Raw genomic sequence first — 27840 nt, 5'->3', positions numbered from 1 at the left:
ACTGGCAATATAAGTTGATGCACCTATTAGGGCACTTGGGAAGGAAACCAAGTAAAAAGCACATATAAAAATTATAGTCTTCACCTGGTCATTAATGAGGAAATGCAACAAACTTCTCTAGGAATGAAATTCTAGAGCTTTAGCATTATCATTGAAATAGCCTTCTTCCTAATTTCAACTTTTAAGCAGTTTCAAAACATTGCTTTTAAGATCAATGGATACTAACAAAATCACATAGGAAAACATTAAATACAAGATCAAGAATGCCCCTAAAGTGATATTGTAAAAATATTATAGTAATAAATCTATGCATTAATGTTTTAATGCATTAAATTCATATAATGTATATAATGAGGAAATGCAAGTGGCATACACAAAGTTTGAATAAAATGAACTTTAGAACAAACCTGTAAAATCTATTTTCCAATCTCTGCTTAATTGTACTGAGATCAGTGGGGTATGCAACAACAGTGCAGTACATTGGATAAGCCTGGAAATCCACAGGTGCCACAAAAGCAGAAGCAATATCTACAATAAAATGTTATTAGATTTCAAAAAACAATGCTTTTACAAATAAATAAACAAATGTTGTGTATGTATGTTAAAGCAACAAGAGCATTAAACAAACACAGTTTGTTTAAACATGGTTAGTACAAGTATCTGAATTTTCTTTAATATTTCATTAAAGTCTTTATTCTGCAAAAAAATGATCACCATATTAGAAATGCGTCCTAAAACTTGTTTTACTTCAGCAAGTGATTTAAATAAGAAATTAGACATAGAAGCCAGATTTAGATTTTATAATTATCTAATACAAGAAAAACTGTTACTTGCTCACCGAGGTGGCCGTATGCAGCCAATCTCGGTGATCTGCAAGGTTCAGCCCAGTTGATTATGGTTAGTATTGGATGGGACAAACTTCCAGGGATGAGGGTTAGATTAGGATGCAATCTAGACCTTGGAAGAAGGCAATTGCAAACCATTTCTTTATCATGCCAAGAAAACTATATGGATATCTTTATGAAAGTTAGCAGGAGTTAAATTTGATTTGAAAATGTTTGTATTGAAACTTTTATTTAGAGAGCTGGTATGTGTGGTGTATTTGTGTGCATTGCTTTAAGTAAAATTATTACCTAAAGTCATCAGTTGATTTATCCCTGAAATTATTCTTTCACATTCATCATCACGAGTTCTGGAACCCCATTCTCCATCCAGAGGTTTGTATATTAACGATCTGCTTTCAGTATCAGTTAAAGGAACGCTAGTTCCAAGTTCCTCTGGAAATACAGCTGAAATAAAGCATTAGGTATAATAATTATTAATGCAAAACAACTTACCTGGTGGGGAAAATTCCTCTTGTATTAGATTTCTCCAGTACACTTTCCCTATGCATGTAAAAGGTACATGCAAATCCAGTTGCTCTCTAGAGAAAATGGGGAGCAATGACTCCCTGTGACTTCTCTAGAGAACTAAATATCAAGGATTGAAATTTAAATGACATTCAAAGTTGTTATCCTACTCCTATGGCCCACAGCAGCTGGATTTGTTCTTTAGGCCAAATTCAGTTCATCATTTCTGACTAAAAGAGATTCTTTAATAGCCCAATACATAACAACAGCAGACAAAAAAAAGAAACGTAGTTAGGAAAGAGAATAGTAACATTTCCCAACATGAAATAATGCAAAGTATTATTTAAAAGTTATAATGAATCACTGTTCCTTTATAGCAACTGTTCCCACACTTCTATACATGAGGTACTGAATTATAGACTCTTTCTATAAAAATGTAGGAATTGTTTTAATTAGTAATCCATTTATGAACAGGTTTCTCTGTTTCACTTAGCATATTTTGCCAAGATAGATGGCTAACTTCGCTCATAGTTCTGGACTAAAAAGACTATCCTGATAGCAGCATAAGAATTGTTATTCTCCAGCAACAAAATTGGGGAGTCTAATCACATGATATTATGAAGATAAAAATAATACAGGACCAGAATTTTTGGCTTAACTAATAAGCCCAACCTCTTTATGTGTGGGTTTTCACACCTTTTAGGCAATTTACGACTAATGCTAATCTAAACAAACAAAAAAGGGGCTTAATAATTGAAATTATTATTTTCTTCCTACCGCTTCTAAAGAGTTCACAATACTTTGGCCCAATAAAACCCAACGGTCCTGAAAACCAGAAGCATTAAACAAAATGAAATTAATCATTTCATTAACCAAAACTACTTCTCTTTTCTTTTAAAGCAAAATCAGCTTTCCAGATTATCACATCTGCACACATTAAGTTCTGTATCCTCTTTCTGTACATCTAGGAGAAAATAGGCACATACCATTGTTTGGTATAGGCTCCATATCCCATGGGCTCATTTTCTCAGTATCTCCATTGTCCCAACTTCAAAAAGAAAAGATAAAAAAACATTTTGGACAATATTATTTATCTATATATTTATTGATAATACATTTTCCCAATTTTAAACAGTAAATATCAAATACTATAATGGCATTAACCAGTTTACAGTTAAATGCACTTGAATTTTAAAAACCAGAGCAATTAAATATTGCTGTATTTACAAACATACTAACCAGACATTGTAGCACTGAAACAAGCTGTCAGGATAATCAGGCTGAAGAGGTTCTTGACTTTCTATTGTTCCGAACCACCATGCATCATCAATTACTGATCTAAATCGATCGCCTGCACAGGTACACCAAACTATATAATTAACCATTTCTATATGTATTACTATTTTAATAGTAATTTGACAACAATTGCATGAATAAGAAGAGGTAAAATACCGGCAGTCTTTCAAGCAAAGATACATACAATTAAAAATTCAAATGTTCTATAACAAGTAGCTTGTCAAATGTTCTATAAAGGTAAATTGAGTTGGGCCAGAAATATTATTTCGACAGGCAAGGAAAATTTTCTAAGCACAGAATGTCTCTGGGAGTGAGGCTAATTGTGCCTATGCCATGACACTATTGTGCAACGTGAATTATGCATTAGTGTCATTTTGTATGTTTGTGGCTTCTACCAGCTATGAAATATAAATAAAGATAAAACCAACTCAAAGGAAAATTGTAAACTAAATTGAACACTGGGAACTATTCATGAAGAAACCACATAAGATTTTTCCAAAAGAATAATAGAGATAGGGCGAAGTTGATGTTCCAAAGGGTGGAGGCCATAGCAGAAAAGGCACACCATCCAGATCCTAGATGGAACCTCTTAGTAAACAGGATACTTGTCCTGCTCAAACTGATGGAATGGGTAGATGTAATAGGGAAGCGGCAGTCCCTCAAATAATCTAGTCCCATGCTGTGCACGGGTTAAAAGATCAAAACCCTTATGGAATTAATTTTAAAAAGCATTTTTTTAACTGGCTGGGTGACTTTCCAGTATGAGAGAGAGTAAAGGATTAAGAAGAAAGAAGAAAGCCAAGTGAGGTTTCCAATGACAGTAAATCTGAATGTTATAAATTTTATATCTGAAAATATTAAACATTTATACTACTTATTCCAGATATTATAATAATAATAATAATAATAATAATAATAATAATAATAATAATAATAATAATAATAATAATAATAATAATAATAATAATAATAATAATAATAATAATAATAATAATAATAATAATAGAGTTGGAAGGGACCTTGGAGGTCTTCTAATCCAACCCCCTGCTCAGGCAGGAAACCCTATACCATTTCAGACAAATGGCTGTCCAGTCTCTTCTTAGAAACTTCCAGTGTTGGAGCATTCACAACTTCTGGAGGCAGGTTGTTCCACTATGTATATGTATGGCAACAGCCTGCTATTTCTAATTTAAGAACTATAAATGGAAACAAAAATATTATTCACTTGAGAATATAATGAAAATTCTTATGGCAAGCATTTCTCAAAATAGCAAGGATTTTTAATATTGTTGTCCAAACTTCTAACACATGGAAGAGTGTGAGGTTCCAAACACATACAAAAGGGTAAGTAATTATCATAGATTCTATTGAAATCATAGGGAATTTTGACCATGAAACCACTAAATGTATTCTAGAGCACCTACCTATATTCCATCTTCTGTGCTTTGCATCATCAAACTGCTGTCTTAAGACTAGGAAATCTATCACATCTGGCATATCATGATATCTAGACATAATCAAAATGAAATGGTATGAAAAACGTGTTACTTTGAAGAACTCATCCATTCAATGCAAGACATATCAAGAAATAGTGGAACAATCTCAACTAATTTCCATTTTTTAAACTAGACACTAAAGTATATGTTTGATAGCAAAGTTCAGTGAAAAAGCAGCTACATCTGTCGTTTTTTGGGGGGTGGGGAATGAAAGGAAAAACTATAGCTAAGTTTTTACCATCTATCATTTCTCATCCAGAATTTGGCTAGTAGCCAGTTTTTTTTCCAGAAAGAATTTCTTGTCTATAGATATCAAGCCTAGATAAGAATAATGGCTTTTTATGCCTATTATCCTTTCCCTGATCAGTCACAAACCTGAGTTCTCAAGCCAGCTATTTTTATAATTCTATCCTCAGTTATACATGTTCAACATAAAAATGTTCCACTATTAGGGAAAAGTTCTGTAGGTGAAATTTAATGTTGTACAAGTGGCCCTTTAGTCATGCAAGACTGGAAAATTCTGTCTTTTCAGATATTTTCATCCCCCAAAGCAGGAATATTGAGGGCAGGAAGAACAGAAATGTATTCTGCTGAGAGATCCCTCTGTATTGGGAGATAGGCATAATAATTACAATCAAATGAAGTTTCTTAAAGCACATTTCAGACATTTGCTTTAATAAAAAATGCTCTCAATTACATTTCTATCATCAAACATTAATTGCCTGTATCCAATTCTGTCTATGCTAAACTGAGGGACTGGCAACATTTTTAGGTGCTGTCTGCTGTTCCCCAAAATGATCCCCCAGAGCCCTCAAAAGATTTCAGTAATCTCATCGGAGATTATACAAGGCTTCAGCATTTTAAATAAAAATAAAAATATTTTTATTAAATGTAAGAGTATCTGGAACCATTTAGGAGTATTTTGGGCATCATGTTGTTAACTTAAGTAGATAATAAAATAAACTCAGTAACGTTTAGCTGTCATAGAGAGATCAGATTCTCTTCCCAGTCTGTCTTCCAAATCTATCCTGGAGGGTTGAAATGCATTGGGGGATGGGGGGGGGGAGAAAAACAGAGAAATGGAAACTCTCCTTGTGTAATCAGATATTATCAAATCTCCAAATCTACACCAAATTTACTATTTAAGCTTATTAAGTGATATTAATTTTAGAAACATGTTTTATTTTGTATATACATAAAATATGTTGCAAAGCTGTATATGTGGGAGAGGGGATAAGAGAGAAAGAGACAGGGAGACATATAAATAAAATTGTATATATATGATCATGGATTTTTCTTACTTCATTGTAAATGATCCTCCAGTCAATTTACCCGTATCAGGGTCAAGAAAAGCAAGTTTAAGGCAGCAAAGTGTAGGCAATCCAACTTCGTATTTTATTCCAACTATTTTCATTAACTCTTGTTCCTTAAACAAAAATAAAAATATTGATAGTAATTTACCATGCTTTTCAGGTGGGAAAAAAAGAAGGGGGGGAGAGAAAGAAGAGAGGTTTGTGTAACTTACACCTCTGAATTAAACAGAAAAACCAAACAACTAATAGAGCGAGAGCAGCTGGTAAACAGTACGTTCTATCATCTCTTACTAAGAGGCTGCTGATCACTGTGTATGATATCTTCNATCTTCACTGTACTTTGCTCAAAACCTAATCAGACAGAAAATGGTACTTATACATAATATAAACTGAAGCAGAACAATCCATGAATAGCTTCCTTCTAAGCATATGCAATTTTTTTCAGGCTTAGGATGAAACACTTTTTAAAAAATGAGACCAAATATACTCATTATAAGCATTCAATGGTATTCCAGGGGATCTAACTGCAGTGCTGTCTTCAGTCTAAAAACTGGAGCATAATCTTTTCTGTCTTTCTACCTAAGCCAGGACAGCATGCTCCTTGGCTTGGGAATGGGACAACTCGCCACGGCCAATTCACCACGGTCAACTTGCCACAGCCAACTTGCCAGGGGACAACTCTCTGCGGAACAATTTAACAATTCTATTTAATTATTTAAAATAAATTTTAAAAAAAATTGCTGCCCCTCCTTTTGCATCCTTTTCTAATGATTCTATTTCACCATTTCTTTAATATTAGTATAATTTTTGTCCAGCAACGAGTTGTCCTGTGGCGAGTTGGCTGTGACGAGTTGTCCTGCAGCAAGTTAGCCATGGCGAGTCAGCCACGGTGAATTGTCATTGGCTTAGGCTGAATGAATAAGTTTGAGTCAGCAAACCATTTTGCATGAGGTATTGAGGGAGCCATTCTAGATATGAAAGCTGTGGGTGAAAGACTTCAGAGAGTAAATAGGAATTCTGCAAGGGACTCAAAACTTGATTGGACTCAGTGGTGGTGCTCTGACTATTAGCACTGCTAAATATATGTTTTTACCCAACTGAGGCAACCCCAATACTTTTTACTTCAAGTATGGTTTCTTTTTTGATCTGGTTTTAAAACAATGCAGGGCAGTGTATGACTAGAACAAAAAATTCACCACTCTATCCCATCCTTTTGCTTTTCAACTTTGCTCCCTTTTGAATTTTAAAATAACATTTCCCTCCTGCCAGAAAACTTCCCCTCTAAATAAGGGCTGCCTGGTTATTTAGGGAAATTAATTCTTCTATTTAGGTTGCACATGTAACTGGTGCTGATAGCACTGCCTTATGATACATACATGCACAATTATACATAATCACAAAGCACAATCACACACATATCCACCTATAGCAGACATGTCAAACTCGCGACGTCACGTATCGGAGCTTTTTTGCCATTGCCGGCAATGGGGTGGGCACGGCTCCGGTATGATGAAATCGGCCCGTGGACCGGCAGTTTGACACCCCTGACCTATAGTTTTAAATAGAAACTTTCCCGTTTCAACCCACTCTTTTTCAGTTTAAGACCAGCTGGGAGTCTCCAACCTAATATTCTATTAAAAAAAAACCCCACTCAAACCAGCCATGCCTGAAAATAGACAAGAGACACGATGCTAGTAATAGAACCAAATTATAATCTATTAATTAAGGGAGAGGCTTGATTTCAGTACAAGATCCAGTTCTCCACATGTATAAAGAGGAGCCAGATGATCATTAAAAGCCAAGTTAAGCTTGTCCAATTTCGAAATTCTATGGAATTCTACTTATCACCTGCTCAAGGAATACTTGCTTACTTGACAAGTGTGAGACCACACACGTGAACATCAGATGCTGCACATACAGAACGGAGGCTACGTTGGACAAAACTTCTACCGGTATATAGCATGTACACTGCTTATGTACATTTTAATGTAGTCCATGTTGCATTTTGCTACATTGTCATGTTTGAACTTATGTGGCCTTTTTCTGAAGTTCTTTACCCTTTCAGATTTCAGCTATTTTTTTAAAAAAATATCCTTCACTAAGAACAGTCAGTCCACGACTTAAACTTAGCTCCTTTTTGTGCAGTTAAAAGTTTTATTACACATAACTGCAGGTAAATAGGAAAGGGTTCTCTTTTGGATAGCAACACTAATTGTCCCGCTCCCCCCGCTAATATTCTCATCCACCAAACAGAAATTGTAGCCTTTGGGGTTTTTTAGCAGCCAGTCAGTAATATATTCCCCCTCCCAAGCCCCAACTGTAAATACATCTACGACAGATGTTGGTGACTGTTTGCAATGCTTCAGTAATATATAGCAAGGCATGCCAAATTATATTAGCAGTGTGACTGAAATTCATTTTCTATCTGTCTATCTGGCAGCCCTGGAGAATATAATCGAATAGAACACTAATCTTTTCTCACATTCTTTTTAATTAGTGCTTGCATAAGAAAGTACATAGGAAACAAATAGCCTCTATACAGTTTCTAAGTAACAGTTTTGAAAAATGTTCCTAAAATAATCTGTATCTTTTATTTCTGCAATTTGGCAGGCTGCTTGTTGCCATCATTTAATAAGGATCATGCAGAACCTTAAATGAGGACCTCATTATGACCACAACGCCTAACTTCCTGCTGGCTTGTGGGAAGCCAGCAGGAAAGGTTGGAAATTGCAATCCCATAACCACAGGGATGGTAAGTACAAGGTCCAGTCATAACTGCCACTTGTTAAGTACTGTTGCAAGAATGGCCATTGAAAGTGGTCATTAAATGAGGATGATTTGTAACTCTTTTACACTTGTAAATGGGCCTACTATCTTACTGTTTTGACCTTTCAAATATGATAAAATAATTACCATTAAATGCAATGGACTGTATGTAGAAATACACATATAGCTAGATTTAAAAGCTGAAACTATATAGGGTACCCTTCTGTTCTCTTAGTTCAGAAGGATTTATTCCAAGTAAGAATCTATAAGATCTCAAATTTACATATACAATGTAAAACAGAATGTAAAACAGAAAGAGCAAGGAGGAGACATACCCGTAACTCCATCTTATGCCATGGTTGTTTTTTAGGATTAATGCTATATATTTTGTTTTTCTTTGCCATTAGAACATATGCTTCATGACCTTGCCGGAAGTAGTAAACCTTCAGAAATTAAGTATCACAGTTAATGCAGGAAATATCTGTACATATAAAAGAACCCAACAAGTGATTCAACAAATACAAAGGAAGTATAACGAGTCATTAGCACTGATATGAATATGTGTTGTGAAGTATCAGCTTTTGGATCTAACAGTTTGTGAGGGGTTACCTGTCCTAAAGGGTCATTTATTTCAGACAGCAAAATGTAACTTTCTTCTTGTTTAGTCTGTAAGGCATCAGATGTGAGTTGTTATGTAACCATGTAAAAAATGGAATACGTCTCTAGCAAAATTTAATGATTCATAAGACACTTACGTATCTTATTTCAAGCTGAATTTATGTATTTCTTACTTAAATCTCAAAGAAACTTTGGGTTCAGTCTATCATTCTCCTAACAATTTGGCTATTGGAATGGTTATGAAAACTTCCATCATTCTTTTTCCATCGTAAGACAGAATTTTGCAGCATTTTTAATTATAAATATTCAGGTAAACTTTGACAGTAAAGGTAAAAACATTGATGTTGTTTTATGAAGCAGACCTGGGAACTGTATATCTGGGGTTATTTATGTTGCTACTGTTTCTAACAGACAGTGACAATCCAGCCAGTTAGATTTCTGATTCCTTTCAGAAAGGTTTCAAATTAAGTCCTTTCTAGGAAGAGAATATAACAAATAGGTAGAAAGATAAAGAAACATATACAGTATGCCCTGTTTTGGAACCCCTTAGAAGGCATTATATCTTTTAACCAAATCCGCCTCAGAATAAAGAACATTCAGAAATGAGAACAGCTTCTTTGAAATACTTAGCCAAAACCAGAGAGGCTTGAAAATCCAATGCTGCATTAGAAATTTATTGTTACAAATGCCCTGAAAAGCTGAAGAAAATCAAATGGGGCCTATAAGGCTCTTCTGTGCTATTTGGTGGCTGGTATAATTTTAAAAATATTTATTAGTTTATCAGAATGTAAAATGCAAAGGAAAATAAAAATAGTGTTGACTTCAGACTCTTTTTAGCACAGTAGAAGATATCACAGCCTCAATTTTTTTTATTTTTACATAGTAATATACTGTATACTAGCCATTTCCATAACAACAAACCTATCTAATCAGCAAAACCAAAATCAAAGTTTCATATTTTTTTCCCCATCACAAGCGCAAAATCCAGAAGCAATTTCCAACTAAAAACCAAATTAGATATATTCTCTTCTTTGGATAAGGCAATTAATTTAACCATCTCTAATTTTTTTCCTTGCCATGGAAAGTAATATTTCTTTTTACACTTATTAATCTTTATAGACTATTATCATTTATATTAACAACATTCACTCTATTCTTTCAGATTCTTTAACCTTAAAGGGAAAAACACTTTTTAAGCATCCATTTTAAAACACTAAACTTTTCTTTAAAAACACTTTTAAACTTCTTAGCTCCCTCTTGTGGTCAAAGAGTAGATATTTTATAAATCAGTTAATGCTTCCTGACCAATTAGAATTCATAAAAATCAGAACGTTTAAGCCACTCACAACAAAACAATCCAAAGCTATAGATTATTTAAAGGCAATAAAATAGAGTCACAGCTTTCTGTCCTTATATTTTACCATCAAAGATACTTCATACATCTTAAAAACAAAAGGGAACGCAGTTCCTCATTAATAGTTGAAGAAGCTTCTGTCTGGAAGAAATTCCTCCTAGACAGGTCAGTCGGCCATGTTCATTGGAAGTCTCCAGTGGCTGGTATAATTAACTAAATTTGTGTTTTAAACTTGGAACACTGCCATTTCTCAATATCATTAATGTTATGGTGAGTTATCAAAAAGGGACTCACTTTTCAAAGGTGCAGAGTCTTGCCTAACCAATGGAAGAGGCCTAGGATATGTGAACTAAGTCACTCCCAGGTCACCATCTCAACTGAAATTACCAGATTTAGTAATGATTGCCTATGGCTCCCTACTATTTCTTACATTCAACAGAAAGACAACTCATGGCAGTCTCTTTGGAGGAATACAAAAGGCTACCACCGCCTTCTTGGCAATTCTTCTCATTCATAATTCTTTAACTTATAGCCCACTTTTTCACAAGAAACTCAAGGTAGTTCATTCTGAGATTTCTCTTCATTTTCTCCACAACAGCAATGTTGTGTAGTTCCAGCTTAGAGACTGGGACTGATCCAGGTCACTCAGCTGAGAGTGGACTTGAACCTAAGTTTCCTTGCTCACAGGTCATGATGCCAACCCAAATATAATTCTATAATTCTTACTCTACTTTTCTATCCAGTGTTTGTGGGAGAGATGCTCCCTGGGACCATCCAACAGACAAAAAAGGCAAAAAAAAGTTGTAGAATGAAATGAGGGATAAAACAGCTTGTTTTTGAGGAAAATAAGGAAGGAAAATAGAGATGTAAAAGAAATAGAAAAACCTAAATTAAGCTGAAGGTATAAGGAACAAATACCTAGTTTCCTCTCCAAATGAGAGCACAAAATGAATTAAGCTAATATGTTAACAGTAGCATTAATTCATGACTCCTGTATTCCAAGAATAGCATAAGCCTTTGTACAAACAACTTGATAATTTTTTATTTTAAAACAGCCATCAGAATTCTGCCTTATTTCAAAAGTAATTGACAGAGGAAGAGATTTTTAATTGGCACTTCAATAAACTGAACATGAAAGTGCAAGCAAAGGCATGCATAAAAATGAAAGAACAAGTACCTCATCCCCCATTTGTGGTACAAAAGGGCATCGTCGAGGAACAGGATCTGTAATCCATACTGAAGGAAGCCACTCTTCTAATGTCAAGCCATTTTCAGTTAGCACTCCCATAGCCAACCTCTAAAGAAATATGCACATATATCTAAATTAAACTCTAGAACTTGTTATTTAATTTTAAGATTTTGCTTAAGCTTAGCTGTTCTCAAAAGCATTTGAATTCAGTTTTAGCAATACAGGAACAAACCTCACATATGCAATTTCTCTTTCCTTTTCCAATACAATTATCAGCTACATCATGTCAAAAATGAAAATAAAGATTTTTAATAATTTCCTTACAGCCATATTAGAATAAGAAGGAAGGTATGCATGAGGCTCAGTAATATTAAACCATCACCATCAATTTTCTATTAGCAAAATAAATAAACATGCCCATCACATTTGAACTTAGTATAGGTATTTGATAAAAATGTCAGCATGCTTCACGTTAATTGACTAATATAGCATTTATTAATTCCTTTTTCCTATAAAAAGGACAGAGTTCACCTTGAAAGAATTGTATTTCCCACCTGGGTTCCTAATATTCTAGACATTTGCATTTGGGACTAGGGATACCCCAAAGTTGTGGAAATAGCTGTCCTTTTCACATATGTAATAGTGAATGCAGAAACACAAGCAATTCTGGTGACTGAATTTAGAATGTTGTCCCCCATGACAGACTGACTAAATATTTTCTAGACTGATTAAAAATGAAATATAGAATAATTTACTAGCTATGTTCTTACTAATGTATTATTTTACTGATTTTACTTTTTAAAAATATTCATAAAATTTTAAATAATGTTTTAACCTGCTCCGAGAATTCCAGTTACTGGACAAATTAAAACATAATGAATTAATTAAAACATAAAATATTTATGTGTTTCAAGATGATAGAAGAAAATGCTGGATCGAAATATTTAGAGTTCTAAACTGTTGGAATCTGTAAAGACTTCTAAGAGTTAGATAGAAATGGCTTGGCTGGATGGATATTTTAACATTCAGGAGTTTTAACTTGTTTTCATCAATTCAAGGCCATTTTTTTTTTAAAAAAATGTCAAAAGCAGGGGTTGGCAATTAATTTCCCCAAAGGCCACATGAGGAACTTGAACTCTGCCCAATAGACTAAAAAGCTACGCTTCAGCCGAGCCCTATCTCTTCATGTGACAATCGCCTCCTCAGGCTGCTCCAGGAGAGGGACAAGTTCTGTGGAAGTGCAGAAAAGTGCTTTCTTTTCTCGCCCTCTCATGGCCACCAGCCGACTGAAGGAGCCCGCAGCAATTGCTCAGAATCAGATCCAACTCATCTTCTTCTCCCGCCCCTTGTGCTGCGCTTTCCTACATTTGATTTTTAATTTTCAACTGACCTCATGTGGGCCAGCCAAGATGGGGGAAAGGACAGATGCTTTCTTATCTTTCTTGTTATACAGAAAACCATGCAATATGGAACAATATAAGTACATCCCAAATCTCATCTTAGCAGGGGGGTTCATAGGGAACTGTTATTTCTGTGTTAATTTTGGCTTAACCACTTAACTGGTCAATGGAGCCTGCCTCTTGGTGGTCAATATACCGGTAACTGAAAACACCACAGAAGATGTACCTGTACTAAAAATAGATACATTTCCCTGCAACATTAAGAAGGTCTGAATGTGTGTTTGTGTGCACGCAGGCGCACATGGGAGCATGACAAAATATCTGTATCTCTCTGCTCTGAGATCTTAAAGGAAGATGAACTGTACAAAACCTATGATGAATTCTATATAACTTTTCCTGTTGAGTGCCAGGAACTACATAGCTCCTAAAACCTAATGCACCATTTAATTATCTAAATTATAAAGGTCCATTCTAGTAAAGGGTTTGAACTCCATACAGCAACAGCTGCTTTACCCACAACTGACAAATCCCAAATAGGATGAAACCAGGCTCATGGTTTCTGCATGCTTCCAAGTGGTCAATATAATTGGCTGAGCCATGTTGCTGCTTCCATTTTTTATTCTTTATTACTGTAAAACCACTCTCCTATATTTCTTAAATGCTGTTTACAGGTTTGTTCAGATTAATTGTGAGCTCTATTTTTTGCATTTTAATAATGTACATTCTTATAACAAAAAATTCTGAAGCTAGAATAATTAACCTATGTTGTGCACTAATGCTCACATTCAACTTGACCTGAACAAAGAGAAATAGTAGGAAGAAATTTGTCCTTCACCCCTGCACCTTGCATTTGAACAAAGTGCTCATTGTTTTTTTCCAGTCCAAGCACTAACAGACTCATTCACTGTTAGCCATTCATACTTTGGTAAGATGGGGAAGAGATATATGAAGGAACTTTGCTATTTCATGAACAGAATAAGAGGGTATATTAACAAACCCCATTCATTTTCCTTATAGGCAAACTTTGAATCAAAAATCTTGCAAAATGTACACCTCTTAACTTGTAATTTTAATATATTAGCTATTTGGATAATTAAAAGTATAATTCATTTGTATTTACATTAGTGAGAAATAAGCATTACTGATAAGAAGCATTTTAAATTAGTATTTTATAATTCTAGTACAACCTTTTGCTTCCTTTCTTTCGGTTTCCTTTTCTTTGGAGATGATGGACCATCTTTATCTTCAATACCTTTTTTCCTTTCTTTTCTGATTTGTTTTTGTCTCTGTTTTTCAGGACCTTCTTCATCTTCTGAACTGCTCTCTACTTTCTTGGTCTTAATTTTAGGAACTTTCTTTGGTGGTTGCAAATTAATTCCAGCATCTGCTGTCCAGTCTGAGTAATCACTAGAATAATCACTAGAAGTGAAATAATGAATCAATACATATATATATGCACTGATGTGCAAATTTAATATACATAAAAAAACCCTATCGGTTTTCAATACTGAAAAACTAGCTAGGCATACTAGGATGAAACAAATAATTTTTGTCATAATTCTTCTGGAATTAGAATGCATTTAGATGAAAAGCACTGAACAAATGTTACTTGCAACTTCATACAGAACCATAAACTGTAATTGTAAGCATAAACCAGGTGGGCCAGAACTAAAATAATCATAACAAGAATTACCTAATAATAAAATGTTAATTTGATACTCTTAACTCATCAGATGCTTTAATTATTTATTACTTCTCTACTCCCAAGAAGGGAATTTTGAAGTCAGTATTGTCAGAAAGAAAACATTTTTTCATTCAATCTTTATTATGGTCATGGACCAGCACAAAAAATGTTTAAATTATATGACAATATATTAAAAAAAAAAAAGATGAATGTGAAAAAGCAGGCTGTAATATAGTAGAGGAGATGTTTTTCTCTAAAGAATGTGTTCAGGTCTGCTGTTTGACAAAAAAAATGTAAAAAAATTAAAAGAAAAAGAGCCACTAGCAAAATTCCATGAACCTTTGTGCAAGATCCAAATATTGCTATTTAATAGGTAGCTTCTAGTGTTTCCACTAAAATCAGTTACAGAAAAAACTATTAAAAACAGGCTGTGTATTAAAAATGTACCGCTTTAGAGCATTCTTAACCTGGGAACTGCCTGTATTTTTCAACGTGATGAATGAAAATGTAATGGTATATCAACACCAAGTCCTAGAAATAGATATTCAGAAAGGAGTTTAATGATGATCCTTTCCTGTCTCACGTGTCATTCCAAAGGACTTTCCTATCTTCAAGGTGAACAGGAATGAGGCAGCTCCAATTGGGAAGAAGTGGTGGAAATATGCCTGTACACATTTGGTCTTTTGTTTTTTACCGGATTCTTTCTGCCATAAAAAATTCTTAAACTCGTTTTTCATTTTTTACTTAAAGTATATTTTATGAATCGGAACAATTAACATATATCTTAGCATTTAAATCTTACATTTAAATTTAAACAGCATAGATCCTGATATTCAGTCACTTACCTAGAACTACCATCACTATGCCATGCTTTTCTTTCATTTTCTGATGTTCCACCACTGGCAACAACAATTTCTCCTTCCTAAGAACAATATAATATTCAGACATTTCTTCTGACATGCTAAGACTTCCTTCTTTAAAAGTAATGAAGGACTTCTAATTGCTTTAATAAAGGAATTAATGATTAAGAATCAGTTATTCAGCGACTTCATTTCACTCAATTTTGATGCCACTTTGGATGGCTCACAAAAAAACCCCAACAAAATACAATAAAATGGTTAAGTTAAAAAAATTATCCATAAAACAATTTTGTTGAAAACTAAGATCTAACCAAACACTGGCCCTTTAATTACTACCCACAGACTCACAACAGGTAATTATTAATATAGAAAAGCTAAAAAAAGTTTGGAACCAGAATATCGGAAAGGCCATCTTCTTTGGTATAAATTTGGGTATAACATCAAAAAAATGCCCATTTCAGAAGAAGCACACCCCACACGTTTTTGAACCTGCAGTAAAAGGTTCCATAGCACTGGAATGTTCATATTATATGTGATTGCTGAATTCTTTTATATCGTTTGGGATTTGCTTTAGTTTTATGACTTAATTACAATATTTTTACTTTAAATCACCATAACTACCTATGTGATCAATAAGTAAGTCTGTTAAAGGAAGTCAAGTTTTCCATGATTGGTATTAAGAAAACAAAATGTCTTTGAACATTTGCTAAAAAGCTCTTCCTGAAAAGTTAAAGTTACATTTAGTATATGTGATAGATGGACAGATCTAGAAGCATTAGCTAATGTTCAGGAAATGTTATCTTTAAGAAAGGAGAGTCAAGTAACCTCAGGAGTTATAAATGATTTTACATGCAAACAACCTAGAGTAGGGGTTCCTAAACTTTCTGTCAATACACCTTCCTGTAGTGTAATTTTAATGTATACACCTCCCCTAAAAATCCCAACACCAAAATGAATAATGAAAACAATACAACAAACCTTTATTTTAATAAAGACATATAAAATAAAAATCTTCACACCTCCCTGGACTCTATGCAGCTCCCAGAGACAGCCATATCTCAGTTTGGGAAAACCCTATCTACCATATCTGAACTCAATGAATAGTCATGTCCAGTTTTGAATCCAGCTCATAACATAATGTAAATGGTACTGAAATTTCATTTTTCATTCAAAATTTATATTTAGATGCTGCTTTATTTCATCGTGTAAGTCCAAAATAATCAATTATCTTTACAATTAACTACAGAATGTTAATTGATAACTGCATACATCAACCGGAAATTATCAGGTTTTTGCAGACAAAATAGTACTTTATGTTCAAAAGAAAATACCAAGCTTTGAGAATTACATATGTATTATAATGGCCATAAAGTAAGTCTTTGATTTAATTGATTAATGGGGGGAAGATGTTTAATTAGAGCCAAATATATAAAGTCTGAATGTTATTTTTCCAACCTATCTATCCCTCTGAAGCATATTCCTCTTACACTGTCCTGCAGTCCATATTTATAACACACAAAATCCACCAATGTTTTCTGTTCTTGTATTCAGAGAAAGATGTCACAGCCAGCTGCTCTAATAGGTCTAAACCAGTGATGGCGAACCTTTTAGAGACAGAGTGCCCAAAAACTGGCCACGCCCCTGCTCCGCCCCCTATCCCCTGCCCCGCCTGCCCGCAGGGCCACTCACCACCTCCAGGGCCCACCGCAGATCATCCAGGCAGCCCAGCAGCGCCATGGCAGCCACGCCCTCTGCCCGTGCCCTGCAGCATCAACTGTGCACAATGGGGTGTGAGGGCAGAGTCTTGTCTATGCTGCCTGGCTGCCATGTCCTTGGCTGTGCTGATCCGCGTGGGCCACGCTGAGGGGCGACTCTCCTTCAGAGAGGAGGGGGTTGCAGGGGGAGGCGAGGCTGGGGCAATGGCACGTGTGCCCACAGAGAGGGCTCCGAGTGCCGCCTCTGGCACCCATGCCATAGGTTCACCACCACTGGTCTAAACCATACATATCACGGCAGCAAATGGGGAAAGAGGCATTACACTGCCTTCCCTAAATAGCAATGTGATATTGGTAAACCAGGGAAAACTGTGTTTATTATTTATTTGGAAGATTTATCAATTGTGGTTCTGTCTGATACATTTGAGGACTTTATGTATTATATCTGTAGTCCATTAATCCAATGTATGCTGAATAAAGGGTTTGCTGTAATTTAAAATGAATTACAATATCATTCTTACCTCTGAGGAACTGCTTCCATTTTCAATGTCTTCATTTGGCCTGACAGTTTCTTCTAAGGCATATCTGGTTCGATAGTTATGCTGGTTGGCCTGTTGTTTTTTTGAATCCCCAACATCCAATACATGATCATGTGAATGGTTCTAGAAATACATAAACTGACCATTAATCAGGATCACGAAAAAACTGTGAAACAGTACAAAGGCATAGCTTACCAGTGGAGATAAAAAGGCTTTAGATAAACTCTGTTCTCCCTTATACACTCTGGACATTAATATTACAGACTGAATGGCCCCAAAAGACCAAAAATGCAAGTATAACATTAAATAAATATCTGTGAAAACATGGAGCTTGAAGTGGGATGAATTGTACAAAAACACCCTACTAGTGCTATGATTGTAGAAATTTTTCTATTGTCTCAAATAGTTTATCCATTTCTTAAACTGTAACTATGAATAAATATGAAAATAATACTGCAGGTAATTAAAGGATTTTTTTTTCTCCAACCTGACAACAAAGATGTTTAAATCCTAAAGAGCTATTCAGGGCCTTTCAATGTTTTTCAGTCTGAAGAACTTGTTAATTAAAAGAAAATTCCTGATCAAACAGAAAAGTCCTAATGCTAGAAAACTATATTCAACTGAACTTTTTTCTTCTTTTTGCCCTGGGAATCTCATCAAATTCTTATGGAATCTAAGTTCTGTGGCTCACAATGTGAAAACCCCCAATTCCTATCAGCTAACTAGGTTTTCACATAGGGCAAGAAACCCTACTATACTAAACACCACTATTATAGATAGTTCTCTCATTTGTTCAGTCATCATTTTTATGGTCCTGAGTTATGAGTGGTCCTCACAGTAATGGCTGTTGCATGTATTTACAAGCACAGTGTGGGCTTCAACCTACCCACCCAACTTTGCCTTTCAGCCACTACCTGCACTGCCATCCTGCCTCCTCCATAACTAGGTCAGGCAAACTACCTTTGGCAGACAAGGCTCTGTTACCCTGCCACGCTTGCCATGTACATCTTGGGGCCTGCATGCACCTGGAGGAGGAAGCAGGAGGAAGAAGAAGACAGTGACGGTCGGTGAGCTGCAGCTGAGGGCAGCCAAAAGGCGGGGGGGGGGGAAATAAGCCAGTGGGAAGAGTTGAAACAGAGGTGAGCACAGAGCCTCATCTGCTGAAGGTTGCTCGCTGGGCTCAACTGGGGAGGTAGCAGGACTGAGCCAGCAGTTTGTGCAGAGCAGGAGTAGTATAAGGTCAAAGCTAGGCACATCCAGCCTATTTGCTTTCCAGTTTATAATACAGGTAATCCTCGATTTACAACCAATCATTTAGTGATTGTTCAAAGATACAATGGCACTGAAAAAGTTACTTATGACTGTTTTTCACACTTACAACCACTGCATCATCCTTATAATCACATGATCAAAATTCAGATGCTTAGCAACTGACTCCTTTATATGACAGTTACAGTGTCCTGGGGTCATATGATCACCTTTTGCGGCCTTCTGACAAGCAAAGTCAATGGGGAAGCCAGATTCACTAACTTAATGACTGCAGTGATTCACTTAACAACTGTGGCAAGAAAGGCAGTAAAATGGGGCAAAACTCACTTAAAGCCTGTCTTGCTTAGCATCAGAAATTTTGGACTCAGTTGTGGTCATAAGGACTACCTGTACTCTACATTATTGTCAAGAGGGCACTGCTTACTTTGGGCAAAGATGGTATCTTATTTTCTCTAGGAACATGGCTTATAATGTGCTTTCTCCTCTCTTCTGCTCTGTATGTTCTTATTTCTTCTTCTCCCTTTCCTGTTCGCCATTCTTCTTGCCTACTGCAGGAAAGAAATTCAAGCATTAAAGTTAACTTCAATGTATTAGAATTACATGCATTATTTCAATTTTTGTGGCAGGAGCCACACATTTGCATCCCAATCTCTTTGAGACTATACAGCTTCATAATAACAAGTCCTACAGCACCCAATAAAAGAGTCAATAACTCAGGACTTCCGGTTTTGCACAGTAGCAACTGGTCACAGGCGTGCTAATTTTGCCCTGCCAGGGGACCCTAAATGGGTCTAAATCACCCCAGAGAGGCGACGAAGAAAGAAGGGTGCTCCAGCGATTCTGGAACAGTGGCGGCCGTTCCGTTCAACTTGGAGAAAGCTTTCTAGCCTGACAGGAGAAAGGCTGGCCGTATTGTATTGACCAGCCCAAGCTATTAGCAACTGAAGTCCAAAAGCACTAACCAGCACAGCTGTGAACAGCGTGCTTGAAACTGGGTGAGGAATTCAATCTTCTCTTTTCTATTTTACATTTAATTTCCTGGAAAAGATCCCCAAGAAGCAAAATACCTCCGAAAGGGAAGGAGGGGGATTTCCGCCCCACCCTTATACTAACGGAAGCGGCGAATTAATCTTTTTATCCAGCATCAGCAAACAGTAAGAAATTATTAAGGAACAATCACATCAAGATGATAGGTTACTTCTTGTGGCTAACCAGGCAAATAACGTAGCATAAAGCATACTGTGAAATCTAGTATTAATTTTGTGCTTGTTAAATAGAATGTTTATTAAGACTTAAATTTAAGCCCAGAGAGAAATAAATCAGAGGACACAATTCCAGTATTATGAATGGATTGGGGGGAAAATTCTGCCTGGAAGAGTGGAGAGCTGTGCTGTGTTGTGCCAACATAAAGAAAGCATCACTTTTCTTCATAATCTAAGCTTACAAATATAATGCCATTAGATTCATCTATTACCTGGATACTCCTGCTGATAATTCTGGTACTACAACCCTTCGACTCCACGCTACCAGATCCCGTTCAGTTGCTATTTCACTTCTTGGGGCATTGCTATGCATTTGTCGAACTCCTTCAATTTGCCCACTGCGTCTTAATCCCACATTTGGTGGTGAATGCACTTCTGAGGTAGAGTTTACTGAGCATAAACAGAGAGAACAAAACAGAAATGAATATTTTAAACAATGTATTAAGTAACCGAGAGGAAATTTAAAGCTGTTACTAATTACATTGTTTTTGTGAGCAAATGTCTTAATAAACACACATATATTTTATTGCAAAATGATTTAAATGCCATTACTACTAGGTTAAAATACTATTTCCATAATAAAATCAAGTCAATCTACTAGATCAGTGATTTTCAAACTTGGCAACTTTAAGATATGTGGACTTCAGAATTTCCCAGACAGCATGAATTCTGAGAGTGGAAGTTTATACAACTTAAAAATGCCAAAGTTGAAATATACTATATTAAATTATTCAAATTAATTAAACAAGGATTTTTTTTACCTCTGCCAATTCTATTTGTATTACTGTTTCCAACCTCTCCAGACCGACGTTGATCTTGTTCTTGTTGAAGTCGCTGTATCATGCTATCCAAAGGACTAACTTGTTGACTCAAAACTTGATTCAGTCCTGTTAAAAGTAGAATTTGTATAATATGAAATATATTTTATACATTTAAAGTGCACATAGTCTATAATAGTGTCTAAAGTCTATAAGAGTTCAACTATTCAATACATTTATTTGGAATGAAAGTTTTTATCGTAATTCATGTAAAATTACACAATCCATATTAATTCAATTCATGCTCCCTAAAATTAACAGCACTGTCTTCAACATCTGAGTTTGTATTTCCTTAAGATCATGCAAGCAATGCAAGTTGTTTTGTTACATGATTATCTATATGCAAATAGACCTTTTTTTCTTCGATGTTGGACTGATTCAGTTGAATTCACAAAGACATAATAAATCTAGATCTGAGTTCCTGATATAATTTGCAGTGTAATGTGTAATGGTTCAGATCTTCCACCTGTGAATTATCACAAATGAATAAATGATGTGTAATTTCAAATCCTTTATATCTTACATCCAAATAGGCTGTTGGCACTGACCGAAACTGAAGTTCTATGAAACCTTGTCTCAGAAAGTGGGATATAAGTCTGTAAATAAAATTACATTCCTTTTCCATCTTTAAGAGATCAATACCAATAGGGCAAATTAAGCTTGTACACATACTCTTTATCTATTTTAACAAAAAAGAATTAATCTCTCAATAAAGTATGCTAATTTATATCATTTAACAGTTCCTGATCTAGTGAAAATTGTGAAAAAAGTGTAAAATAGTTATAGACACAAATCCATTACAAAAATGTTCATTCCTTCATATGTCAAAATATTAATGAATCAAGTACTTGTTATTTACACACTGGAGAAAACGAACACAATTTCCCCCAAACTTCTTCTTTAATACCACTAAATTAATACTTATTAACATTGATTGTGTTAATTTTCTCTTTCATAAACACTATGGAAGAGATTATGAATAAGAAACTTGCCATTTTTTCAGTGACTCATTTAGAAATACAAAGAAGGCTGGTGAGAAGGTAACAGTGTTTCTTATGTCTCAGCATTTGGTCATGCTGCCCACATGACCATGGAAGTGTCTCTGGACTATGCTGGCTCCTTCAGCTAAGAAACGGAGATGAGCATCACCCCTTAGAGTCAGACACAACTGGACACGGGAAACATTTACCTTTGCCTTTATTCTTATGCCTTTGGAACTGAAGCTGGTAAGAATGCTAAAAAGCCCCTCTCAAAAATCTTAGAAAACAGTAAGGTACCATACAAAGTTGGAAGTTGTACATACCTGAGGAAGTTACCCCCATCTGAGGAATAAGCTGTTCCTCTCTACAGTTTTCCCGTCCTGGAACTAATCTCTGAAATCTTGATGGATGAGGGTTACCATCAACATCAACCAAAAATGGAGGTGGCATGAGATGTGGTGCCTGTTGTGTCTGCTCATCCAATACAAAATTATTGGCATCACGAATGAGAGGCCGATAATCACTGTGAAAGAACATCTGATCTGCTATCTGTAAATAAAAAAATATTTTAGAATTATAGACTATATATAATTGAAAGTTTAGCAATGTATATTTGTGAATCAACATTAAAATAGTTACATATTGCTAAAATGACCTTTTCTAGATAACTTTCTTTTGTAAAAATCAAATCTAGGCAAGATTTAAGAAGTGATTGAATATAGATTGCCATCAGTTCAAAAAACTGCTAATTATAGAATAGCAGATGAATTAATTACACAGTTCTTTTATAAAACAGTTTTTAAAGTTGCAAATATATATATTTGAGAGCTATGGTTCACGAAGACAATGAGAAATGCTTCTGCACAGGGATATATAAATAAATACTTATTAATTCTGCATAAAGATATAGACTTGGTTAGTAGAAAAAAATCTTCATAATGAGCTCCTTTTTCACATCTTTCTTAGTATCTTAATTATTTTATAATGGAATGATATATCTGACATTTAAAAAAAGTATGTTACAAAAATTCTACCAAGAAAAACATGGCCAATTGATATAAGTGATATAATAGATCTTACACCTAATACTGTAGATCAGGGCTTTTCAACCTTTTCACAGATTGTATCACTTTTAGGACATGAGAATATTTGAGTACCACCAGTGCTTAGCAAGGTGTCAAAAACTTGATGACTAAAAAGGGGGGGGGATTTTCGGTTTTACTGATTAGATTCATTTGTTATTATAGAAATGGCTAGTTTATAATATTATGGAAAAATAAAAAGTTGAGGTTCAATGTTAATGCTTCCTTCTACTGCAACAGAGGAAGTCTATTCCATGCTCCAACACTGGAACTTCCATGCTCCAACACTGAAAGTTTTTAAGAAGAGACTGGACAGCCATTTGTCTGAAATGGTATAGGGTTTCCTGCCTGAGCAGGGGGTTGGACTAGATGACCTCCAAGGTCCCTTCCAACATAATAATAATAATAATAATAATAATAATAATAATAATAATAATAATAATAATAATAATAATAATAATCCATTTCGGACAGATGGCTGTCTAGTCTCTTCTTAAAAACTTCCAGTGTTGGAGCATTCACCGCTTCTGGAGGCAGGTTGTTCCATTGGTTAATTGTTCTAACTGTCAAGAAGTTTCTCTTTAGTTCTAGGTTGCTTCTCTCCTTGATTAGCTTCCATCCGTTGCTTCTTGTCCTGCCCTCAGGCGCTTTGGAGAATAGCTTGACTCCCTCTTCTTTGTGGTAGCCCCTGAGATATTGGAACACTGCTATCATGTCCCCCCTCGTCCTTCTCTTCGTTAAACTAGACATACCCAATTCCAGCAACCGTTCCTCATATGCTTTAGCCTCCAGTCCCCTAATCATCTTTGTTGCTCTTCTCTGTACTCTTTCTAGAGTCTCAGCATCTTTTTTACATCGTGGTGACCAAAACTGGATGCAGTATTCCAAGTGTGGCCCTACCAGGGCATTGTAAAGTGGTATATTTTATATACAAGGATGTGATCTTTTTATATCAAAGGTTAAAAACAATAAAATTTTTGAAATCCTCTGTGCATAACACATTCAGGCAATTCTTCATAAACGGAGGGCAGAAGAGAGATCCTGATTAATTCTTGATTCTTTTTGGAATCAAGTTGGAAGGATTTTGTAGTTGGGGATTTATTTGCATGTTTACATATTTTTGCTCCTTTAGAGAAGTTGAGAATCCAGAGTGTCAGTCAGACTGGAGCTCAAAGGATGTTTGATTTAGAATTGAAATCTGATTCTTCCAATCATCTTATTTCTGCATGAGAAGATAGATCAATTTGTGAAAATATTTAAAATTCTTTTTATTTTTGAAACTGTCCTAAAATATCATTAGTAATTCTTTTTTTAAATAGTTTGAAGATACTAAGGCAGTCCTTGACTTATGACCATTTGTTTAGTATTCAAAATTATGTCCACACTGAAAAAAACCTGACTTATTCCCCCTGCCTAAAGTTATAATCATTGCAGCGTCCCTGCAGTTACGTGATCAAAATTCCAGTGCTTGGCAGCCTGGTAAACCTATGACTGCAGGGGCACTGGAATTCCCATCCACCTATCTCCCCCGATCAGTGTTTTTTTGGCTGCCTTGCACAGTGAGACTCGGCAGTGACAGCACTGGGGCTGAAATACAGGCCTGGGATGATGACAGCTGACTGAGACTACTGAAGGCCATGGGACTCTATTTCAGGTCCAGTCTGGGTGCTGCCACTGGTGAGTGCTACTGTGCCGGTCACTCAGGAAGGGGGAGAGAATGGAGAGTTGTAGGACCCCTGAAGTCGTAAATGCTGCTGGACTGACTGGGCAGCTGTGATTTCCTGAGGAACAGCAGCTTTGGGCTGGAGCAGCTGAGGGTCCCTGGGGAACACTAAAGCCCCCCAACTTACAATCTGGAAACCCCTATGCTTCTTATCTGGGACTCTTGGTGCTTAAAGACCTGTAATTTTGCTTTACGACAGCAGCCAGGAGTGCTGGAATTTTGATTGCTAAGCAATGCAGTCATCAGACATCTCACTTTGATCCCTTTAGCAACCAAAATTCTGCTCTCAACTGTGGATATAAATTGAGGAATCCCTGTATCTGGGATTTCTGCCTCCCAGGTGTCTTTTATACAGGTAACGAGCTGAGATTAGGAGCACTAGAGTGCTCGTTACCTGTACAAAAGACACCTGGGAGCCAGAAATCTTGCTGATTGATAGGGGATCAAATACTTATTTCACTCATTAAAGTGCAAATCAATTTATATCTTTTTTGAAATGTGTTTTTCTGGATTTTTTGTTGTTATTCTATCTCTCACTGTTAAAATAAATCTACCATTAAAGTTATAGACTGATCACTTCTTTGTCAGTGGGCAAACGAACCCACAGGTACTATTCCTGCGTTTGGAGATCAGAGAAAAATTTTTTTTTTTCTTTTCTATCTTAAGAGCCTTTGAGGGGTCCAATCAATGAAATAGAAAAGAGAATGATTGTAAACACTTGGGTAGGGTGAAAAATGCCTGAATTTAGGGCTTTACTAAATGAAACAATTTTCACATAGTTCATTTGAGATGATGAAATAGAAGGTTTAAAATGTACCCTGAATAATTCTGAAATTGGAATAGGTAATCCCTGCACTTCCATATATTTTGGACAATTTACCAAATTCCTAGACTTTAGCCAAGATGGTTGAAATTAATTAGAATTTTATTCTCAAACATTTGAAAGAGATTAAGTTGCCATCTCCAGCCTAGGACATGGAATCTCTCTAAAAGCAATGACTAAGTATTCTTGTAATATTAGATTAAATCTAATATTTATTATTCAATATTATATAACAAAAGAATCTTGAGATGTCAGATGGAATTTCAGAAGCATATTTCTAAGCGATTCATTATAAAAGAAAAAAGCTAAGATTTAATTTGTAATGGAACAGAATCTGAATGTGATTTTCACTCATATTGGAAATCATTTGGTTAGAACTAGCTTGTATCTCTTATGCAAAAATTACAAATTAAGCAGTTTCTTGTACCATACCTTATCATATTTGCTACTGGAACCAAACCCAAATATTAAAAGGTGTCCATGGGAATCTGTACATGCAAAATGCTGGCCATCAGGAGAGCACTTGCAGTCAAACACAGCCCCATGTCCTTGTCCTTCAATCTGAAATACAGCAGCACACAAATTAGTCCTAAATACCAGAAATCTATCCCATTTTCAAGATGTGACACAACCTATTAAAAAGAAAAATTCTATTAAATAGAAACAATCAATATATCATTCATTTTTATTTGTAAATGAAATCAAGTTCCCAGAATCAGGAAACTATGTTTATATTTGATTATGTTTTTGATAGTATAAAAAACCTGAAAATTAATTAAAATTAACTATAAAGAACACTCATTAAATTAATTTTTGACCAAACACACCTCACTAAACTTACTTCAAAGTAAATATGTTTAGAATCAGGCTATTTAATTCATTATTAAAATAAGAAGCTGTAAAAGGGGGAGGGGGAATCCATCCTTGGTTAATAGAACTTGGAATGGGACAATTTGCTGCAGGGCAATTTGCCATAGCCAACTTGCCACAGGATAACTCAACGTATTGTTATCTGCCACTGTTTCTTTGACATTATTTTCATTTCTGTCAATGGAAATAATGTTGAAGTAAAAGTGGTGGATAACAGTTATTCTGCATGGAATTGTCCCTGGCGAGTTATCCCACAGCAAGTTGGCCGCAACGAGTTGTTTCACAGTGAGTTGGCCATGGTGAAATGGCCTCAGTGAGTTATCCTAGACCCAGCAGAACAGTTGCCTATTTCTTATTTTGTTTTTGTATACCTGTATAAAAACTCTATCCAGAATTCAATTATTAATAGCAATTTGCCTTTCTGGTAAAAACAAACAAACATGGAATTCTGTATAATTTACACCTGCCCAATGTTTCCAGCTGCAATTAGATGGTATGTACATAGATGGACCAGTTGTTTATTCAGTTTAACACAAGTTCTATATTTGACTGCTTGCAACTCATCTAAAGAACTCCAAATATTTTAAAAAGAATTTTACCTGATACTTATTTTCTGTTTTCCACTTCCATTAATCCAGAACAAATGGGTTTTTGTTTTTCCCTGTAACCTGTCAATCAAGCACAGGTGACCAATCACCACTCTGAACTTTCATTGCCTACTAATATTCCTAGTTGCCGATAATTTTGGTAGCAGTAAGCAAATATCTGTTCCTCCTATCTATGGGAAGGCTATGAAGCAGAAATGCACGTAAAGTGAATAAATTTTTCCTTCTATAAATCTAACCAGCTGAGCATTAAAATCCCAGGGGGAAAAAGTGATAAGGAATCCTTTGTTTTACTATAAAGTTAAGGTCCTGACAAAAGAAAGTGTATTAGGTTATATACTATGTCAGATGTGGATAGTCTACTAAAATGTCATGATCTTAATAATATTAGATTATTTCTGAATATATAGAAGTTTGCAGCAAAGTTAGGTGTGCTTCAAAGTAACAAAGATATATTACTGTACTTCATCATATTTCTACTGTATCAAATGGAACTGATTTCCAAGTAATACAGTATGGATTTAGAAAAAGTTCCTATTCACTATTCTTTGCAAGGCTTGTCCATGTAATTTGTAAGGCTTGTCCATGTAGTTCCCAGTTATGTCATGCTATGACTCAGAGACAAAAAAAAAATCCCTAATATGAAGAAAAGGGCATATTTAGATTTTTTTTCTTGTGTATCAGAAGTTTTTTTTAAAAAAAACTTAAAATTATAGCATTCTCTGCCTATAAAAAAATTGCTGCTGATGGTCATATATGCTTTCTTATGCAGCATATAATGCAATTAGTTTCCTATTTTTAAATAATTTGGAGGACATGCATTACCTTA

At 35.3% G+C, this 27840-nt stretch overlaps 1 protein-coding gene across 1 annotated transcript in view; it reads right to left on the bottom strand.

The window, feature by feature from the left end:
* Nucleotides 1–27840, bottom strand: part of PHIP (pleckstrin homology domain interacting protein) — a 75347-nt gene that overhangs the window by 14236 nt on the left and 33271 nt on the right. The window contains exons 12-27 of the mRNA XM_015821736.1: nucleotides 25969–26097; nucleotides 22232–22457; nucleotides 20872–20997; nucleotides 20323–20500; nucleotides 19273–19396; nucleotides 17562–17702; nucleotides 15311–15387; nucleotides 13969–14200; nucleotides 11370–11489; nucleotides 8556–8663; nucleotides 5443–5567; nucleotides 4070–4152; nucleotides 2589–2700; nucleotides 2336–2397; nucleotides 1134–1289; nucleotides 408–528 (exon numbers count right to left, since the gene is read on the bottom strand). Coding sequence (XP_015677222.1) covers nucleotides 408–528; nucleotides 1134–1289; nucleotides 2336–2397; nucleotides 2589–2700; nucleotides 4070–4152; nucleotides 5443–5567; nucleotides 8556–8663; nucleotides 11370–11489; nucleotides 13969–14200; nucleotides 15311–15387; nucleotides 17562–17702; nucleotides 19273–19396; nucleotides 20323–20500; nucleotides 20872–20997; nucleotides 22232–22457; nucleotides 25969–26097 — 2120 coding nt within the window. The remainder of the gene's footprint in view (nucleotides 1–407; nucleotides 529–1133; nucleotides 1290–2335; nucleotides 2398–2588; nucleotides 2701–4069; nucleotides 4153–5442; nucleotides 5568–8555; nucleotides 8664–11369; nucleotides 11490–13968; nucleotides 14201–15310; nucleotides 15388–17561; nucleotides 17703–19272; nucleotides 19397–20322; nucleotides 20501–20871; nucleotides 20998–22231; nucleotides 22458–25968; nucleotides 26098–27840) is intronic.

This window comes from Protobothrops mucrosquamatus, unplaced genomic scaffold (assembly GCF_001527695.2).
Source record: "Protobothrops mucrosquamatus isolate PMUCROS unplaced genomic scaffold, P.Mucros_1.0 scaffold1394, whole genome shotgun sequence".
Taxonomy (NCBI): Eukaryota; Metazoa; Chordata; class Lepidosauria; order Squamata; family Viperidae; genus Protobothrops; species Protobothrops mucrosquamatus.
The sequence above is the reverse complement of the archived record's forward strand: the minus strand, read 5'-3'. Positions and strand labels throughout refer to the sequence as shown.